Here is a 21,184-nt window from a genome sequence, read left to right as displayed (position 1 = left end):
AATGACAGTATCAATCGCAGAAGTAATACTACTAGTGGTAACAGCAGCATCAGATATAAAAGTAGAAGACGAAACAGTTAGTAGGCGTAGTAACAGCATTAGTGGTAGTATTATAAGACGAATTGAGAAGTAAGAGTGACTACAAGAGGGTCGTATTAAAGGACGAAAAGTTAGTAGCAGTAGTAGCAGTAACTACAATAGTGGTAGTATTAGAAAACGAGACGCTAGTGGTAGTAGTGACTACAGGAGTGGTAGGTTTAGAAGGCGAAGAAATTTGTAGTTGTAGTAACTACAGTAGTGGTAGTATAAAAAGATGTAGTTTCAGCGGTAAGTAATATCAGAAATAATATTACTAGTAGTTAGCAGCACAAATATTAGTAATAGTATTGGTATGAGCGGTAGTTATAAGTAGCATTAGTATAAGTAGGCTAAACAGTTAGATCAGTGAGCCTGCAGGTAGAGAGGGACCAACTGATGCTATATTTGAACGATATTTCTGCAAGCTTTGAAAGTTTCCGTCGTAGCGATTTACCTTGCATGGCTGTCACTAACGTCTACCTGTCTGCATTGTCGTGTACGAGACTAATCACCTTGAACAAGATACAATTCACAAGGAGTAACACTTCAAGTGTACACTAAAATTCCTTCACTGATAAGACGAAAATCTGGGTTACGTCAACTTTTGATGACAGCTCGTGGCCATGTGCTAGGAAAGTAATCTGCAATGATTGGTCATTTCGTTTCTAACAACAAAACACTATGTGGAAATGAGGCAAGTGACTCACATCGAAATGAGTGCACCAGTTAATTCAAGAAGCTATGGAATTTATAGAAGTTGTGTAAGTATTAGCTTTTTAATATATATATATATATATATATATATATATATATATATATATATATATATATATATATATATATATATATATATATATATATACTGATAAAAAGTACATATTTTGGATATGGTATTTTCTTAAGACCATGTCATTGATTTTACCCGTTTTCCTTATAACGAAGGCTTCATAATTTGGGTGTAGTCTCAAGGGCCGGGGCGGGTGATGGAGGGAAAGATGGTCAGAGGTCGGTGTTTTCCTTAGTAGTATGCGGGCGTGTACATAAAAGTCCTGATATTTGTGATGGCTTCAATCTCTAGCTAAACTTCGTCTATAAGTGACATACTCTGTCTAAGATTAGTGCCTTTACATAAAGTATGATTGAAAATGAAAAGTCGATGGGAAATAAAAAGGAGTATCAAAAGCAATCAACGGATTTGTGATACTTTGTCTAAGAACTTAAATCGGAGTGTTTTAAAATATCGTTATAGTAAAAGTTAACAGCAACATGTGAAACAATAAATGAAAAAAAACCCATATAAATGGACTGACCAATTAACTACAAAGCGTCCTAAAGTTTAAGTGCTATATCGGGTAATCAGATCCTTTACCTGAGTTTCGGAAGTAAACGGGAAAACTTCAACAAGTTTGTGGAAGATACAACTAAACCAGATGATGAAATTTAGAAGTCTGTTAATCATCACTGGAACTACGTTGACTGAAATTATTTTACGCTTGTGAAAATAAAATCCGTTACTTTAATGACTAAGTCAAAGCAATGAATATTTTTTAATGTAGACACTTACTTTAGTTCTAAAGACCCCTACAAATTATTACCCTCAACATCCAGTGACTATACATATAAGTACGAACATATCTCTGCATTTTCCCTCCTAAACTGACCATTTTGTTCTTGTAAGTCCATCTCGGGTTTACATGTGTTTTACAAATAATGGCCGACTTCCTTCATCGTGGAGTGCAGATACTGATTTCTATTATTATTATTATTATTATTATTATTATCTATTTTTAACAAAGAAACAACATATCCAATATAGATGTGAATAATTATGGTAGATGAATGTCCCGAAAAATCAAATAACATTTCAAGTACTTAATTTGCCATTGCATTAAGACTTATTTTGCGATTAATGTAATTGACCCTATATCATGCAAGTTTGTGTTCTTCAAGAATTTTAACATGAAAAATAATTTACGTACAAAATTTGTTTTGCTTTAAAAATAGTCAGATATGGGGAAAAAGCGGAACAAATTAGAGAACAAATCACAGCATCATAAGGTTACAGTGTAGAAATATATGATGGTAATGTAAATGGAAATATTAATTTATATCGAGATGAAAATGTAATCCAAACGCTTATAGACAGTTTTATATTTCTCAAAAATATGAAAGATGATGATGCTAAATTAAAATAATCCACTATAGTTACAAACATATTTTAATATAATGAGGAAAAGAGTAGTGTTTCCTATGATTAACTTGATTGTATTGACAAATTTAAGGACAAAAATTTACATAGCATAAAATGATTACTCAATCTTTAATACATAAAGCTGATGCATTAAATATAGGAGAAACATTTGAATATGAAACATGTTATAATTCTTTGGATTTATCTTTATCAGCGGATGTTCTCATACTAGTATACAATTTAGAACTACAATCTCCTACTAGTATACAATTTAGAACTACAATCTCCTACTAGTATACAATTTAGAACTACAATCTCCTACTAGTATACAATTTATAACTACAATCTCATACTAGTATACAATTTAGAACTACAATCTCATACTAGTATACAATTTAGAACTACAATCTCATACTAGTATACAATTTAGAACTACATTGATAAACGTGTATAAGCTTGCTCCACCTAAATATATTTCATTCGTTTTGGATTGGGAATGAGATATAATAAACAATCCTTAAAACGTTTATTTAATATTAAGATGCATTCATTTGAAGCATGGTCAATACGAGAAGGGATATTAATGGTTGGTTGAAAGAGATATGCGCGAGATATAATAAATATATTGAAGAAAAAAATAAACCGTGAATTTGTGTTCTTGAAGTCAATGCATGAACTGCATGAATGGGTGATCCCAAACTGTGTAACAATTTTAAACAAATTGATGCAAGCAAAATAATTACAAATATAATGATATCAGCAGTAGATAATTCTGATTATGATTATTAATTAGAGGTATATGCGGAATATACTGAGAATTTACATGATTATCAATTAGAGATATATGAGGAATATCCCGAGAATTGACATGATTATCAATTAGAGGTATATGCAGAATATCCTGAGTATTTACATGATTATCAATCAGAGGTATATGCGGAATATCCTGAGCATTTACATAATTATCAGATTGATTTTCCACGTGTATCCGATTGTATTTAACTTGAACAAGAATGGCTATTATAATTCTAGAAGAAATCTAAGAAGAAAATTTGAAAAAGTTTAGTCAAATACAACAAACATATTTATAAATGAATGAACAATAAAAAATCATACAGTACACCACAAGTTATTGAAATTACACATCAAATTAGGTTTAAAGGTCACGAAGTTGAGAAAGGTTTTTACAATTTAAAATAACAAACACGGTTAAGCGGTTATAATAATTGGGACATTGAATGATGAAAACAAATTGATAAACAGTGGTTGAAAATGCGATCCATATTTATTTAAATTAACGAATAATCTGTAAAACAATTAAAAAATGAAAGAACAATAATGAATATAAACTTTCTCATGTCTTACACATTTTTCACAAGAGAAAAGAAAAACCAATAGAAAATTCATTATTTAAACAGAAACATAATTTGATATCATTATAAATACTAAATATATGATAAAAAATTTCTCCTGATGATTACAGGATACAATATATGCTAATTATCCAGTTATAAACATTATCAAAAGCAACTGAAAAATAAGCAAACGTGCAGAAACTTTTACAAATTTTTAAGAAATTCACGAAGACTATAGAGAAAGAAAACAATATTTTCTATTGTGGAATAGCCATTCCTGAATCCAGCTTGAGTCTCAGACAATAATTTATTATCGACAAGGAATTTAGACAGTCTTAAATTTAGGATTTCAAAGAATATTTACCAAGGCAGTAAAGTAATAGGTCTATACGTTGTCAGGTTTGTTACCTTTCTTTAACTTATCACAATAACACCTTTAGTAGAAATATATGTAGCCAGAATTCAAGATTATATTAAAAAGTTTTACACACACATTTAACATCACATCAATTGAGGTTTTTATATATTCATTTAGTGTATTATCAATTGAAATTTCTTTACTATCTTTTAGATTGTTAATAACATTATTATTTCTTCAGCTTTCATGGGCGATTCTAAACCAAGAGTTATCGAAAACAATTGCCGACATTATTTATCATATTCCAGTAGTCCCTTTTCTGTTGATTGTCAAGTGTGTATTTTCCTTTGCAATGATTATTCAAATGAGAGTAATGTTTACTTATACTGTCTACAAGCAGCACGCATATTTACCTTACTCGTTGCAGTTTTTCTAGGTTCGTGGACTTTCCGATACAAGTGGATATGTTTTCTGTCACGTGTTATATTTTCTTTATTGATAATTTCTCGCAAGTCATCGTTGATATAATTCAGATTTTGAATATTTATATTCTCTAGGAACTCGTTTTTGGCTAGTATCATACATTCCTCTAGGACTATTTTATATGATAGAATCAACAAGTAGCAAATTACTTCGAATTTGGTATGCTAAAGGACAGTAAGTATCTGATTTATTCGTAACGAATAAAACTTGAGCAATTCAAATTTTTTTTTTAACAATTGGAAGCCACTGAAAGTCCTTACTGGTTAATCAATTAGGCTGTTGTCACAAGATGTGGATTTTACAATTCCTCTGTCTACACCCACCATTCAGTTACAAACATACACATTATTACTTTTATAAAAAAATTCAATAAATGCATAGAATACCTATTTCTACTTTCGTCTTGTGAGTATCTAATCTTGGGTATACTATATTTTTCTGTACGCTCAGTCCCCTCAAAGTAATTTATTGAATCTTTATAGAGACTGACTTGACTTGTATAAAAAAGTTATTACAGATATCTAATACGTTAGCTGTTTGGGCATTAGTCAGCAGAGAGAAAATATAACTAGATCTATTAGAAAGATTAGCATTTCATTTTCTATTTCATCAAATGCTTTACCAGAGCTATAATTGAAACCTTCTTGGAGTACATATACTAATCCAACAATGACAGGATCCCAACCAATTCTTTCTTTAGTTTCTTTTTATCAATATAGCATATTCTATACAACAACCAATTCTTTCTTTAGTTTCTTTTTATCAATATAGCATATTCTATACAACAACCAATTCTTTCTTTAGTTTCTTTTTATCAATATAGCATATTCTATACAACAACCAATTCTTTCTTCAGTTTCTTTTTATCAATATAGCATATTCTATACACTCAGTGAGAGAATCCTTAATAAGAACTGGAGTCATCTTTTTTGTAATTATCTTATAATCACTGACATTGATTTCATCAATGTCCTTAATCTTAGTTTCAACAGTTGGAACAATATCATCAAAATGAATAAATTCAGAAAACTAGGTAAGTAGGAATATTTGCCTTGATCCACAAAATTTCAAAAAGCAACTTTCAAATACTTATTTTGTGCAGAATCATTTTGTACAGGTTCATGATCCTGATAAATACTCCCTTGGCACGGTAATGCGTTTACTGAGTAATATTCTGGGTGAATATTAGCTATTACACTATAGGGATTGTTCATTTTCAGATTCATGCTAACGTTTTGAGGGTCAGCTGTGTGGTTACTTAGCTTGTAATTAATAAACTTGTAGCGTTACAAACAAAACACCACAACTGAGCATAAAATATTGCACAACAAATATTTTGTTTATAAATAAATAAAATAAATATATCTTACGAAATTGCCAGATAAAACAGATAACATAAATGACTTTGTTATATAATTTAACTGATCATTATTACTTCATTTGTGTTTTGATTTTATCACTGCAAATATATATATATATATATATATATATATATATATATATATATATATATATATATATATATATATATATGAATCTATTTATATATAGCCTTAGAAACAAGTTGTAAATGAGCTCGTGAGGGAAGTACGTGAATTGGCGGTTGATGTTTCTTCTCTCTAGTAAAAACCTAGAGAAATGCAAATTATTAATAAAGACAAGATGAACCTAAAAAGAAAGAAAAAAGATCACTTGGTGAGATCATACAGAAAGAATGAATTAAAATTAATAAAAAATGGGTAAAGAGTCTGTTGAAAGGAAAACATTATGTAGCCGATGGTTAACAGAAAAATTAATGTATAGAGGATCAATAGAGTAGTTCAATCAATCAAACAATAAACTAATTATATCATTTATATAAATCTTTAGAACTCAGTATTGCCCACGTTATGAAATTACTCCTATGGAACTGGGTAAAATGATTGCATCACATGGTAACAAAACAAGACAAAAATATTGTCGATGTACAAGAAAAGTCCGTAATAGTGTATTGATATCTAAGAATAATCGATGAACGTATTAGTTATTTACTTTGGTATAATGGTTATTAGTATATAGCCTTTAAGACTGATCAACTTTCGGATGGAACTGATATGAATGCCACGACATTTATTAATGGCAGCGAATCTTTAATAAACCAAACATGGTTAAAATATAACGGGAAAATTTCACATGATCTGTTAATCTGCACAGATTCACACATGTAACAAATATTTGTGATGTCAAAATATTACTTTTAGAGAAGTGCAAGATATGATATTTTTAAACCCTAGATACACTTTCATCAGATAAAAAGCGTAGTTTTTGAAGCAGATTTGGAACTAATAATTGATGGAATATCTGTAACCAGTCAAAGCCTATCAAAAAGGATTCAAGCTTTTAAGTCATTAGAAAGTCATCGTATTCAACCTGAAAAAATTAGAAGTGATATTAACTGAGGGTGTAGTTCACGTTTCCTGTGACCCTTTCCACCCTAGGTGACATATTTTGATATTAAATTTTGGATGTTGGGTCAAAGTGTTTAAATAAGTTTTAGGGTTTTCACTTCATAGCAGACATATAAATTTAAGCAATCTTGCATCGATCCATACCTGGATGAAATCGATGGAACGATTATTTACTTTCTGGGAAATTGCAAGTATAGAATACCTTATATCTTTAGTCCGCTGACAGTCGAGTCTAAATTAAGGCATTGATAAAAGTTTACCCAGTACTCGCAATTTGCATTTCTAGTTACATGGTTACCCAAATATAATGGAACCTACATTTCCATCACAACAGAGGTTCAGTCATCACTGGATATCAAGAATAATCCTTTTCTAATGTTGTTGTATAAATAATTGAAATAATAAGTGAAAGTCACGTTATGTTTGTAAAATCCGAAAGGATCCATGGTTTTCAAAATATTTTTCCTGGAATAATGACCAGAAACATTTCGCTATCGCAACATTTTGTTGAATGCTGAGGTCACATGTCAATAATGATTTTTGATGGTATCACGTGACTACGGCGTTGACAAGTGTTGTCTTATTAATGTGGCCTTCTTTAGGTTGCTGCGGAAGGAATAAGTTTTATTTGCTGAATGCAAATTTACTGAGCTTTAAGATGAAGTCAGAAGTTTAAGAGACTCATCAAGACCCATTTTGCCCTGGAGGCAAACAAAAAACCAATCTCAGAAGATATCTGCCGCGACCGCCCCATTTTCCAAAAAACATTCTTAGACCTCACCAAAAAGCTCAAATCCAAATCTACAAACCTTTACCACCTCACCTGAAAACGACTTTTCAAAACAGATCACTCATACTAGGAGATATTCTAACTTGAGCAAACAAGCGAAAGGTGACATGCATTCGTTGAAAAACGGAATAGACAGCAAAATCGAGCCTGCTGATAAGGGCTCCACTGTGTTCTTTATGAACAGTAAAGACTATAAAACTGTTCTAACATTGTTGTATACAAAATTGGAAATAATAAATGAAAGTCACGTAATGTTCGAAAAAACAAAACGACCCATAACTGTCCAAATATTTTCACCAGAATAACTGCCAGAAGCTTGTCGCTATCGCATTTTGTAGAATACAGAGATCGCATGTAAGAAACGTTTAGGCAAAAATCGACAATTAAGCGACTATTCAAGGAAAAACTAAACAAAGATCCACACGCGACTTGCAAAAACCATTACAAATATTATTGTTGAAGCGTACCAAATCGGACACAGACGGGCAAACCAAAGATTGCTTAAGCCCGGAAAATCATAGAACTACATGACTTTATTTTATACCTAAAGTCCACAAACAAGGAAAATGACCTCAAGTGAAGGAATTCATATTTGTTTTTGGCTTCAGAACTAAATAGCTACGTTAACTAATAATAGTTTGTTGTTGCTTACCATCCTTTTAGAACGGTGTAGGATAAGTGATCAATTTTCGAAATCGACTCCATGGAGACAGAGCACACATAATTAAAAATATTCAGTACACATATCGACACCAAAAGCTTATTTAACCTTTTGCCGGATGAACTAAATCAAATGCGCGATTCCCATGTTTATCATGTCTATCTACTTCCCAAATTAATAGTCTTTAGTTATCTTCTTAGTAGCCAATTTGGCACTGGAAGTAGGTCAAATATATAATTACATTACTTATGCAAGCTGAAAACCTTTTCCCGGTTAACTTTCAAAACCATAATATATCTGTATTTATAGACAGATGAATATTATAAATATTCATTCGTAAGTACTCAGAGCAAACGTTTCACAATTTTACTTACGATCAGGAAGCTGATATTTCTAAAGTGAACAGTGTTTTACTTGGGCTGGAAATTTAACTTCTGTCTTTTGCAGCCCAGCTCTCACTGCTCTACTATGATAGAATGACAACTCATTTACTTTGAATCAATACTCATTAAACCACAGTCTATCAGAAGGAAAATATGGCTACAGTAGGAGCAAACGACGTTGTTTGTAATCTGGTTCAAGAAGGGAATTTGATACTACCAAGAAAAGGTATGTGATAGATAAGTCATATATAACTAGCTAGTTGCTGTTGCTAACATATCTGTACTTATACATGGTGTTTCAAAACCTACTACACTAAATAGGAGGAATGTGTACACCATTATCCAAATTGCAATAAATCTGAATCTAGATTACATGTTTCTACCCGCTTCGCTACTTATGGCCTGACATACACAATGAGATCTTTCACGAAATTGCTTTATAATCATATTTAAATAAAATTTTAAATTTTAGTTTTACAGTGTATTTTCTATTTGTAAAACATGTAAATTTGTATCTTTTGAAGCCTTAATTGATACTACACATTTACTATTCCTTGCGCCAACATCCCGCATTAACTATTCATCACGGCGCATGTAATATCAACACGCACGGTTTCACCGACCAAACATGAGCGGATGTAAAAGAAGGGGTGGACAAAATAGAATTTAAATCTCTTTTAAGCAAACTAATTGCGCTATCCCACTATATCTTTTCTATTATCCCCTATTAATAAGCTATCAATTCTCTACAACTCTATATATTCCAATAACTCTAGCAATAATATCACACATGGAATGAAAGGAGAAAAAAGAGTAGCCTTGTTTAGATGTTGGACAAAAGAGGAAGAAAACACAAGCATATACATTCAAGAATAGAAAACCGACATTTACAAAAGCAAGCACATATCTGGCATTAATCCAGTTTTTGTTTATATTATTTGTAATCCTAGATGTGATGATTTCACTGAAAAAGTTATTTATTGAAACACTGCCAGCCAGATTCGATTATTCAGTTTTGTTAAGAATTTCACAATTCTGCCAAACCTTAAAGGTCTAGTATTCTGATCTGGGTTTTCGAAATGTTACCATTTTTTGTGTCATGGATTTCGAAGGTTGAATGAAAATGTAGCTTTTTGATGATAATCTATATGAAGTCCAAGTAGAAGTCATAATCTTTTCTCTCCAAAGTTTTTATCCCCACTAAAATGCTACGTAATGTTACACTGGAAAGAAGTTTTGGTGCTAAATATTTAGAGTCAAGGCAGCCAGATTGGGCATTTTATTTTTTATTTCAAGTTGTATGACATTTCGCAAGTAAACTGAGACATGGTACAACTATGTAAGAAAAACAACAAATTTGTTTTGTAAATTATGTTTCTCCCAGAATATTTACACGTTCAAATTAAGGTTAGATATATAAGCCCTACTACATCCCATATCATGCCCTTCTAATGACTAAAATTTGTCCTTCTGTCTAAACAATATGGACAGAAAGGAATAACTCTTGCTCTTTACCTAACCTTGCCTCCTTTAGGTGGCTCTAGTTTAAAAATGAGCGAAACATGTTGTAGAAGGGTGCTCCCAATGCGGGGAGGTTGGTATGCTACTAAAGTAATGTGATCGAACAAGTATTCTAGGATAAACATAATTTACTGAAAAAGTTGCTTTCTCTTTCGATTAAATTAACGTTAGGAGAATTGGTAGTAGGTGGAGAGAATGTTGAGCATCAATCATATACCCCAAATTAACGTCTGAGAGGAGAATATTGGATTCCCCATATATAAGTTAACATACTCTCCTAATTGCGAGAAGTACACCAAGGGTGGACGTAGGTTACGTCTAGAAAGAAGAAATAATGCCATTTTCTTACCACATAAAACTTTATGGCGAATGCAGCGAAAGCTGCGCAGGGTGTTAGTCCAGAGGCTGTGCCGATGTAATTGGGTCTGATAGCCGCTTGTGCGACTGAGACTGGACCTACGAGATCCAAAGTGTGTCGTTGTGGAACCAAGTCTCGAAAATAAAAACTTTTAGAAGGTTGACCAGCATTCCAACCGCAGAGCCATCTGATCGAAACTGAAAGCAAGCGGTTTCAACAAGAGGGCATGTAATTTAATGACTCTTGCGAAAGATAAAGCTATCAGGAAACACGTTTCGCATGAAAGTAGCTTCAACGAGGTATTAGCTAAAGGCTCAAACTTGTTTAAACTGAACCAAATCAGAAACCAAGGAAAGATTCTACATAAGGAAACAAAATGAGTGACTTAGGCCAATGTAAGTCAAAGTGGAACAACAAGCCAGAGAGGTCTTTACTATGACCGCGATCCTCCCTGCCATGATGACGGAACGTGTCCAATCTGATAGAACTGTAGCTCTCAGTTGTAAACGGAGCCAATATTTTCTCTGCGAAAAGCCAGAGAAGAAAGTCATCTACTTGTGGAACAGATGCATTGAACGGGCATTCTCTTTGATTTTGCACCAGTCCCTGAAAAAGTTGAACTTTCTTTCTTAGCCTTTAAAGTAGAGGGCTTTCTACCTCGTGAAATTCTTTCCACGACTAAATGGTTTAATTGTTATTGCTGCAAGGCTGTTATGACAAGATCTAAGCGAGAAGGAGAAAGCGTTCCGGACAAGGTTGGAGCACGTGAGTCCGAGGCTGTTTGAGAAGATTCGATCTGACTGGGATCTTCCTGGGTAGAACTATAACTACAAGAAGCAGATCGTTGATCCATCATTTTTCCCAGCGAAGAGAGGCAAACAGAATCATTTTGAACTTCTGTTCCCTCAATTTCTGTATGACCTTTGGAACTAAGATTGTTGTTGGTGGCAAAGGTCCACATACCCTTCCAGCTGAAAGTAAGAGAATCGAAGGACCAAGTGTTGTGTTCTGGTACCGGTGAAAAGGTGGGCAGTGTGGGATTCCATTTGCTCGCAAAAGGATATATCATCGGATGTCCCCAAAACTGGTAAATCGGATGAAAGACCGACGGATGGAGGAAAAATTCTGTATGGAGAATCTGTCCTCTAATTCACAGAGAATCGACCAAGACAAGAATTTTCTTTAGTCCGAAAGGGAGAGCGCAAAACTGGTTAGAAGTCTTTCGGTACGCGAATTGTAGGAATTTCCCTTAGTATGGATGGATGGATGGGAACCTTGGAAATATAATTCTGTCAGATCGAGAGTGATTGCAAATTCGTACAAACAGATGGAGAGGCGGACTAGGTGGATGATAAATTTATTTAGATGATTGGGATCGATGCTTTGATCTTCCCAACCAGATAACACTTTAAGTAAACCCCCAGGCATTGTGGATTTCGAACAATCTTCACCACCTTCTGCTCGATAAGCGCCTTGATCTTTTGTTGTAAAAACGAATCCTTTACCACATTTGACGATACTTACTTAAGAAATTGAGTGGATGAAAGGGAAGGGAAAGGTGTGTCTAAATGAGATCCTTAGTCCTTCTGTTAAAAGTTGGATAGCGCACTCGTCTTGCGGCGAGAGATCGATCCCTTGTTGTTTGAAATACAAGAGTGTGGCATCTACCGATTAGTTACCCGAGGGGTGGTGGGCACATGAATAAACGGCTATAGAGTGGAACCTTGGGGGTTGTAAAACGTGGTTTCTAACCCCAAGAGATGACTCCATCCGTAACTGATCATAAAATGTTCTCCGATGATATGGTAGGGATCGTGACTGTTTCTTGGGTTGAGAAGAAAACGATCCATTATCCAATTGTCTCCTGGCACCCGTTGTTAAGGGAGATTGGGAGATGATTTATAATGTGATTGATATGTTGAGAGATGGAGGGGCATTTCATGGGATGCCTGATTATATATTGCCTCGCTTCCTCTATCTAGCCACTATAAAGTATAGGGGATCCGATGTAAGTGGTAGGCATGGTAAATGCGTAATGAAGCTTGAGTGAATTATAGCGTAAGCATGCGTCCTGTCGCACAAGATGCAAGCTACAGGAAGCCGTTAAAGCGTTTATTATTGCTTGGTGGGTATCCCGGTTAATTATCATGGATGTGTTAGCCGTAGACTCCAAGGCGTGGTCATTGCCAGCCTTGTCTGGTAGCATGAAGTAACTCCTGTATTCATCTTATAATAATTGGGCAAAGTAATACTGCCCGCGTCCACGTTTTTGCCTAACCCTGTTAAATCTGTAGAAAAGACTTCGGCATGAGTTCTATACCAGCGAGATATAAAAACACGGTTATTAACTCTCAGAAAAATGTTTTGAAATTGCATGAATAGCTATTTGTTTTAAAGTTTCTAGGAAATTTCATTGATATTTTATTCTGCTGCAGAAGAATAAGAAATGAAGGACCGACTTCGTTATCGTCTATATCAACTGAAGTGTTGACCCTGTATACCGGCGTGTAAGAGTGTGGTGGTGGACATCCTAAGATAGACAACATCCGATAAAATTCCTCTATAGCCGCTTCAAGGCAGTACTCAGTCCTCTCCATATTGGGATATGAGTATTCGCTATCCTTAGGTTATCCTAACACTCAGTTTGTAGGTCACCCCGACGTGATCAAGATCTGCTTCCGCATCATGCATACAAGGAGATATAGTGGAGACATGACAACCTTATCGAAAGCTGTGGCGGTACTGTTCCAGAAAGTAAGCCGTGAAGAAATTGCTACCCGTATTCGTATGACGTAGTTGTCTGACCGGTCCGGACGACTTGTAAAAATCAAAACAAGGATTCGGTCGTACGGCCTGAGGTGTAAGCGGTGGTTCGACCAGTGAAGTAGTAGTGTTAGATGATCGAACACATCTATCAATGAAATCACCGGCAATTTCATCCGTCCACGTCTCTACTTGATGTTGCCTAGTATGGTACACCATGGAAGTCATACGGTCACTGCAGGATATGATCTGTAACCGGTATGCATCAAACTGATGTTTGGTTAGACGGAACAGCTTATTCAATTCATTGATAAGCCCCATGCGTCAGTACCTACCGACCCTGACGGCATGCTAGGGCATGCGGAGGGACTTACGTCCACTCGGCTGCATAGAATTCGGAAGAAATTCTTCCCCTATTGTATTGAAATTATCGGCTAGGGCAGAAGAAGGCGGAATGATGGGAAATAGTTGGCCAGAACTAATCAACTCTGTCGTGTTTTGCTGACCCAAACGACGCAGATGTAAGTCCAGTGATGCTGTAGGTGGATAAGTCAAAACTGCCTCCATTTTTGCAGTAGTAACAGTGGCGGGAGTGAACGTTCGACGCTTCTTCATTGGGGGAGAGGGGGGCAAAGGGCGTGCCCCACAACTGGTTACGGACTCCGTATAAGGATTGGTACTTAATACATCAGTTCTCTCCGGCTTCGATTTTGCCCTTCTTTTCTTGTTCTTTAATCTTTTACTGTCGGCCATGTGGTGTTTGACCAAATAGTACAGGTGCTGAATGTAGTTGACAATGTACACTTAATACAGGCGATCCATGGATTATGTGAATCCTCACTGACCTTCAGTTGTTTGTACTTTGTACAATTCTCATCGCCATTGCTATTTTCTGAAACGACAAAGGAATAAGAAAAAGGAAAACAATCAAAGTTAATAGTGTTGCAATGTAATAGACTCACACGATGCTAAGAGTGTTGTATAAATGGACAGCGTGCGTGTGGTCCCATCAGTGAGACTAGACTGCGAATTATTTTCATGGATATTAAACAGGAAACTTTGTCTCGCAACTGTAATGATACATACTGAACGTTTTGGGGATGGTCTCACCTATTCGTTTAAATGTGCAAATATTTGCAGACATGTCCGTCTGCAGATATCAATGTGCGTACGTTTCATAACCTTTCGGTATCTCTCGAGGTTTTTGAGTTAACAATGGTTGAAGGGTTATTTTGATGATATGTACATTCTATTTACGGATTAAATCTTATGTTTGATGACTTGTTAATCAAAGCGGAATAAACAGCACAACACTAAGTCATGTAGCTATTTGATTTTCGCGCTAGATATGGTTGTTACCAAATACCGGGAAGTTTCTTAACAGTACTTCTTTTTGTTTAAAAGGGAGAACTACCTACTATTTTTAGTAACATCAAATAGTGAACTTGTGCATAAAGTGGGCGATTGCTTCCACCTGGCAGCTCTTATTCTTTAAAATTACATTGAAATTCACTTCTCTCCAGTTCTTTTTTTTATTTCTCTCTTGTTCATTCTGGATTTGCATTTGCACTAGTCTATTTCTCTCTCTGTCTCTCTCTGTCTCTCTCTGCAACTGGAATTGTATTTGTCTCTCTCTGTTTCCTCTTTCTGCAACTGCAACTGCAATTGTAATTCTCTCTCTCTCTCTCTCTCCTCTATTACTTATTACATGGAGTTGAAATAAGAGGCACAGGAGTTGTTCCTAAATGGAGCCAGTTACGTCGACAACGTTACTTATTCTTGACTCTGTACAGTATGGTTTTAATGAATGCAGTACAAATGTCAAAGTAAAGCTAAATGACATTTCATATCTTCGACTTAATAAAATAAAATACTGCACAGAACTAGAATAGTGTGCTCACTTGTTCCATGTGACGTCTGCGGTAAATCCCTCTGGTATTAGAAGCAGCAGATGTAGTAGTAGTAGTAGTAGTAGTAGTAATAATAATACGAATAATAATAATAATAATATGATGATGATGATATAGACTGATGGTGTTGGAGGTGGTTGAAGATGTGATAATAGAGCGTACACTTCAGTAGAGTATGCATGTCTGTGTATTGCAATAATGATCTATTAATATTTATATAATTTTTGTCATAGCCGGCCTTGATCCAATATACAACGGTATTGCAATTTCTGGAGACATACTGATGGTCTCAGACAGGGATGCTTGTAATGTCACGCTTCACAGTCGCCATGATGGAAAGTTACTAGCTACATCAGACAAACTGGAGCAATGGGCCTGTGGTATCTGTATTATTAACGACATGGAAATCTGCGTGACTCTTTGGAACAGCACGATAGAAATAATGTCAGTAAAGTGTACAGGTGACACGGCAGTCATAACGAAGGTCAGGACATTGCATGCAAACACAACATTTGATGAATGTCATGGAGTATCGAAATTCATGGATAAAAAAATTGTTGCATGTGGTAGGAAACAGACCACAATGTGCTGGTGTATTGTATCCCTTGTCGATGGACAAGTTGATAAAATTCACAAGATTTGTAATGGGGACTGGTGGAGTCACCTGACAACAAATAACAACATGATTTACATCTCGTGTTGGGCTAACTCTCCTGACACTGGTGTATATGCATATGATATCCGGAATCCCAGCAAACAGAAATTTACATACAAGCATAGTGATCTGGCGTATCCCACTGGCATCACTGTGGATTCAAAAGGATTTATATTTGTGTGCAACAACAGACCTCCATGTATTCACCATCTGACAGATAAATATGAACTAGTGAAAATATACAGGGAAGGGATGCCATGGGATCCACAGGGATCATATCTCCGTGACATATTCTGGGGCCACGAACATGGATTACTGTTCCTTACATGCTGGAGAACTAATGTAATTACTGTACTCAGACCTGAGTATTTAAATCACGGTAATTCATATATTTTTACTTTTGGACATAAACGTTTACACTAAAGAATTATGCATGTATTAACAAGACAAACAAAGTTAAGAAGATGCAAAATATAATGAAAATTAGACCGACAGCAAATGGAAATACCAATTCACTGTACGCCAACACTGACGTAATGTTATTTGCGGTTTTAAAATGTAATGCTAATACAGTTGTATACAAGTCTATTCATTCCCTATTCTTAAATGCTTTGCACCTTAATTATTACTACTGAACTTTCCAGACGAAAATTATCAATGGTAATAGACTGATGATTGGGTAATATGCATATTTACCACTAGATAACTCTTTCATTGTGACATCATAGCGCGACATTCAGTTCGGTTTGCACTGTATCACACCTATTTGTTTCACTTCGCATAACAACGTCAATATATTTCAGCAATATTTTCGCCTCTAATTCTGTTCTAGTCTCGTAAAGAAGACATGCAAACGATACAAAACTAAAGAATCGCTTCAAAAATACGAATAATCAAATGATAAAAATCTCATTGATAGCTAAACTATAGGTACAAAACATACCTACATGACATGTACATTAGTCATATACGTACTGATGGACATTGGATCGAGTGATCTGCAATTGCACTAATGACCTTTGACATATTTGGATATATTTGAGTCCAGATACTATAAGGTATATAATCTTTATCTTTTGGCTTAAAAACCATATTTCCAGCTTGGTCATTACATCATGTGCTTGGGCCATATGACTTCTGATGAGCACAGTAGAAACTATATATTGTAATCAATTTTTTTATATGCTCATTTGTTTCTCTTTTAACTGTACATTGTCAGAATTGTGCAGTATTTTACGATATTGCACTCACGTGCTCTTCACCTTGCTCTCACGTGGGCCCAATAGTGTATTAGGAACTGCTTTATAAACAAAGCATGTACATCCACGTGGTAGACGCTTTACGTTTAGGTTGTTTAAATTTGATTCTGAATGAACTAAAGCAGATATTTCGTGGAATGCCACATACCAGCTGCTGTGCCATATTCCGCGTTAACAAGTTTGATACAATGTTTCGGATTTAGAATAGAGATAAACGCCAGACATGTCTGGGTCCCTACAAATAGCATGCAAGTGACAAGGCATAAACTATCTTTTAAAGCTGGTAATAAGAATGGCAAAAGATATACTTACAGTTTTACATCCTGAATTTCCTCAAAATGTACTTTCTTACTGCTGGAAATCTGAATTACATGAGCCATGTCATGAGTTCCCCAGCTTGATTACACATTTCGAAATTGTACTGTAATTTCGACTATATTCCAAGTGCAATTACATCCTCCTTACTGAACTCAAAATGAAATAAACATTATATATCAAAGCGTCTTTTTGATAATTGCAATTGAAATAATTCATATTTTTCCCCACATGGTTTAAAACATTCAGTGACAGAACAAAAACATATTTGCAGATGTCAACACGCTGCTCCCTCGCTGCTGAAATCAAATGTACTTCATGTAGAATAGACACAGATAAATCCAGTCATTATCACGAAATTCAGCAGACTCGACAAAAATACTCACATCCATTGATTCCAGACTAAATGGAAAAGTTGTTGCAATGCGCCATCATTCACATTATGAATCTAAATTTCACTTTTCAGTAGACCAAAACGCCATTTTCTTTGGAAAGTGATGTGTAGTGCGCGATTAAGTTCAAATTTATCTGGGCCGAGTTATGTGCGAATTAATAACGTTTGTGTTGTATACTGAAAGTCTGCGCTTGTGTATTTAATTTGGAATACGGCATAAATGCCTAGTTACGTTGTTTCTTGTAGTATATTTTTATTTAGATAATTAGGCCTTTGGTAGAATAAGAAAATGAGCATATAATAAAAGGGATATTGCATTTGTATTGGAAAATATGAACTCGTTTTGTCAGATGGATATGCTGCACTCCCAAGGTCGTGCAGTATATCCATCCAAAAAACTCGTTCATATTTTCCCACATAAATGCAGTAACCTATAACTATATGTAACACACCTGCTTAGATATAATCATATGACCCAAATGTTTTGTGCAGTGACTACATATCAAGCGTAAATCGTAACATACGCACATATATTCGCTTTACGCTTCAGTAGGTTGATATCTCACAATCTCCAGTTGGCAGAATGGATTGTGGGATGCAGAGAACAAATAAAAAACAAAAAATAAACTGAACACATTCAGTTGCAGCACATTGCAGATTGATATAAAGATAAAATGAGTGCTTGACAACGGTTCAAAATTCTGTGGAAATCTGGTTGATTTGCTGCATAAATGTTTTATTGACCTTGACATGACCACTTTTCTATAACATGTTGGTCTTAATCAGCTTGTCTTATTACACGTTATATTCTAGAAATCATCCGAATGACAAAGAACATGAATGACAACGTTGTGAGGAATACAACGGTTCCTAAATTTTAAATTATGACACCGTCTTTCTAATTTTTGTGATTAAAAGTGGGTTTGAATTTTTTCTTTTATCGAATAATTCGTGAGACAGAATGTCTAGTTTCATCTGCGATATCTAGCATATATATTGTGCCATTCATAAAATCAAGTATTTGTACATACAGTTAAGTTTTAGGCTCTTAAAAACAGTAACAAGAAAAGAGTTAAGACAGAAAGCTTTCTAAAATTAAACAAATAATTTATATTCCTAGAAAAAACAGGGTACACATGAGAAAAAGAACTTACGGTTTTACGAATCAAATCCAAAAATAATCCAAGAATTTAAAAATAGAAGTCCTAAAAATGAAAAGTCCTAAATGAATCTGAGTTGGAGTCCTTATAAAGAATCCTTGATGAAGGACGTTGACGTATGCAATAGTCAGTGTTGTTCTTATGTGTCAACAATTCCTTGTTGAACCACAGCAAATAATATTCCAGTTTTGAATTCCGAATACAATTTCAATAAACTTCTTTGTCTAAGAATTCTGTAAGAGCACCTAAATATTTCCAAGGAAAAGAATTAATAATTCCATAAAACAGAATTTCACCTCAAACTAGTCTCAACAAAATACCTTTAATTGTCAATGGCTATAACCCAGCTGACTAAATTCTCTTTAGAAAAAGGTTATACACTAATTTAAGAAGCAAAACAGAATCCGCTATGAGGGTCACATGATGATGTTTCTAGAGCCACATAGAAGCTTTACATGCCTAACATCAAGTACTTTCAGTGTGACCTGGATATCACTTTATGAATCTACACTAAGAAAGAATTTAAAAAGATAGTTGTTTACTTCAACTCACTGACTTCTGAATCAAGGTCAGGAACTAGTTCAGAATTATATACAAATTTTCTATTATTAGTGTTTCCAAAGATAAAACAGTCAGGTCAGACTAACTTCTGAAAAATGTCAAATCCAGTAAATAAAATTATATTGCAATAGCATGTAATGGAATACATTTTTAAGAAAACTAACACACATACAATTAAAGTGAATCAATTATAAATTAAATAAAATGTACATTACAATACACAATACTGTTATATTTTTAACTAGAGCAATTTTCATGACTTACGATATAAAATCCTCATGCTTTTTATTCTTTATTGTATGATTCTGATCTGTTTGTTTATTTATTTATTTATTTATTTATTTATTTATTTATTTATTTAATGAGCAGCTGTGACTTTTGAACACAAGGGTGTTGGACAAATTTGTTTAACGTTTTTCATTTAATTTTAAGATTCAGGAATTTTATATTGCAATGGTTCTATTTTCAGGTTCTTCTTCCAATGGATGCATCTTTTGTACATTTATGACAACTACATACGAGGAATATACTACTCTTATTATAGTTTAAAATGTTGAATCCGATTTTATAAAACTTGATAGTCGTGCTTTATTAGTACATACTGAGTCCTATGCACTTTAATGTCGATATACCCGAGTTCATGAAACCACTGTAGTTGCCCATGTCTACTAGCTCAATGCTTTTGATTGGTACATACTCAGAACAACCCGACATAGGACAAAAATATGTCAATATATTTGTGTAACAGCACACGCTACCAACTGAGTGAGCCCGAGCACGAAGACAGCGAGACTAAGGTGAACCATAACATGTAACAACGATACTTGGTTTAATCAAACGATTTGAAATAATGAAGTTCGCAAACGTGACAAACTCACATTAAAATATTTAAAAATTAACAACATAATTTATACCACGTGCGTTCCATACGTTAATATGAACAAAATGTACACATTTGATGATGGATGATCAGTAGTTTATTGGAGTTAATTTAAGGGAGGTCTCTTGCATGGTGTTGACTGGTCAACATCGACACCTGGAGGCGTCAAGGTGAGGAAGTAGACAATGATTATGCCCTTTGTCTACATGATATAGACAAAAATTATGCTTTTTGTCCTTTTGGATTGCTGGATTCGGGAGGTTGCAAGATCACATTCCTTATGTTAAAGTGATAGGAGAACGTATTTAAAAGAGAAACCGCAGGGTTAGTATAATTAAGTACAATTTACATATGTGCATGTACTAGACACCAATGCCAAGGAAAGAGTAAAGATTGGTGAAATTTCCTTCTGACTGGTGATATTTGCACATCAGTACCTAATACTTGTGTGAATTCATCCTGACAACATTTCACACCTGTAGTCGTGAGCCATTTTGGAATCGTACATGTATCAAGATCAGTTTAATCTTTTCTACAGAGCTCACATGTTCCACCTTTATTCCTTATGGCTAACACTTGAGGCATTTAACACAACTGACTAAAGACGTATTTTTTATAATTATATTTATGTACATATGCTTCTTGGTATATTTTTCATTCCT

At 34.5% G+C, this 21,184-nt stretch overlaps 1 protein-coding gene across 3 annotated transcripts in view; it reads left to right on the top strand.

The window, feature by feature from the left end:
• Nucleotides 1–8,819: 8,819 nt before the first annotated feature.
• Nucleotides 8,820–21,184, top strand: part of LOC149771408 (uncharacterized) — a 44,346-nt gene continuing 31,981 nt past the window's right edge. For 2 of the 3 annotated variants that reach the window (XM_089948490.1, XM_089948489.1), the window contains exons 1-2: nucleotides 8,820–8,972; nucleotides 15,532–16,332. In XM_089948490.1, the coding sequence (XP_089804616.1) occupies nucleotides 8,900–8,972; nucleotides 15,532–16,332 (874 nt within the window). In that variant the 5' untranslated portion in view covers nucleotides 8,820–8,899. The remainder of the gene's footprint in view (nucleotides 8,973–15,531; nucleotides 16,333–21,184) is intronic. The other variant, XM_089948488.1, reaches the window with a different exon arrangement.

The sequence above is a fragment of the Sinohyriopsis cumingii genome, unplaced genomic scaffold (assembly GCF_028554795.1).
Source record: "Sinohyriopsis cumingii isolate HCF-2022 unplaced genomic scaffold, ASM2855479v2 utg001870l, whole genome shotgun sequence".
Classification (NCBI taxonomy): Eukaryota; Metazoa; Mollusca; class Bivalvia; order Unionida; family Unionidae; genus Sinohyriopsis; species Sinohyriopsis cumingii.
The sequence above is the reverse complement of the archived record's forward strand: the minus strand, read 5'-3'. Positions and strand labels throughout refer to the sequence as shown.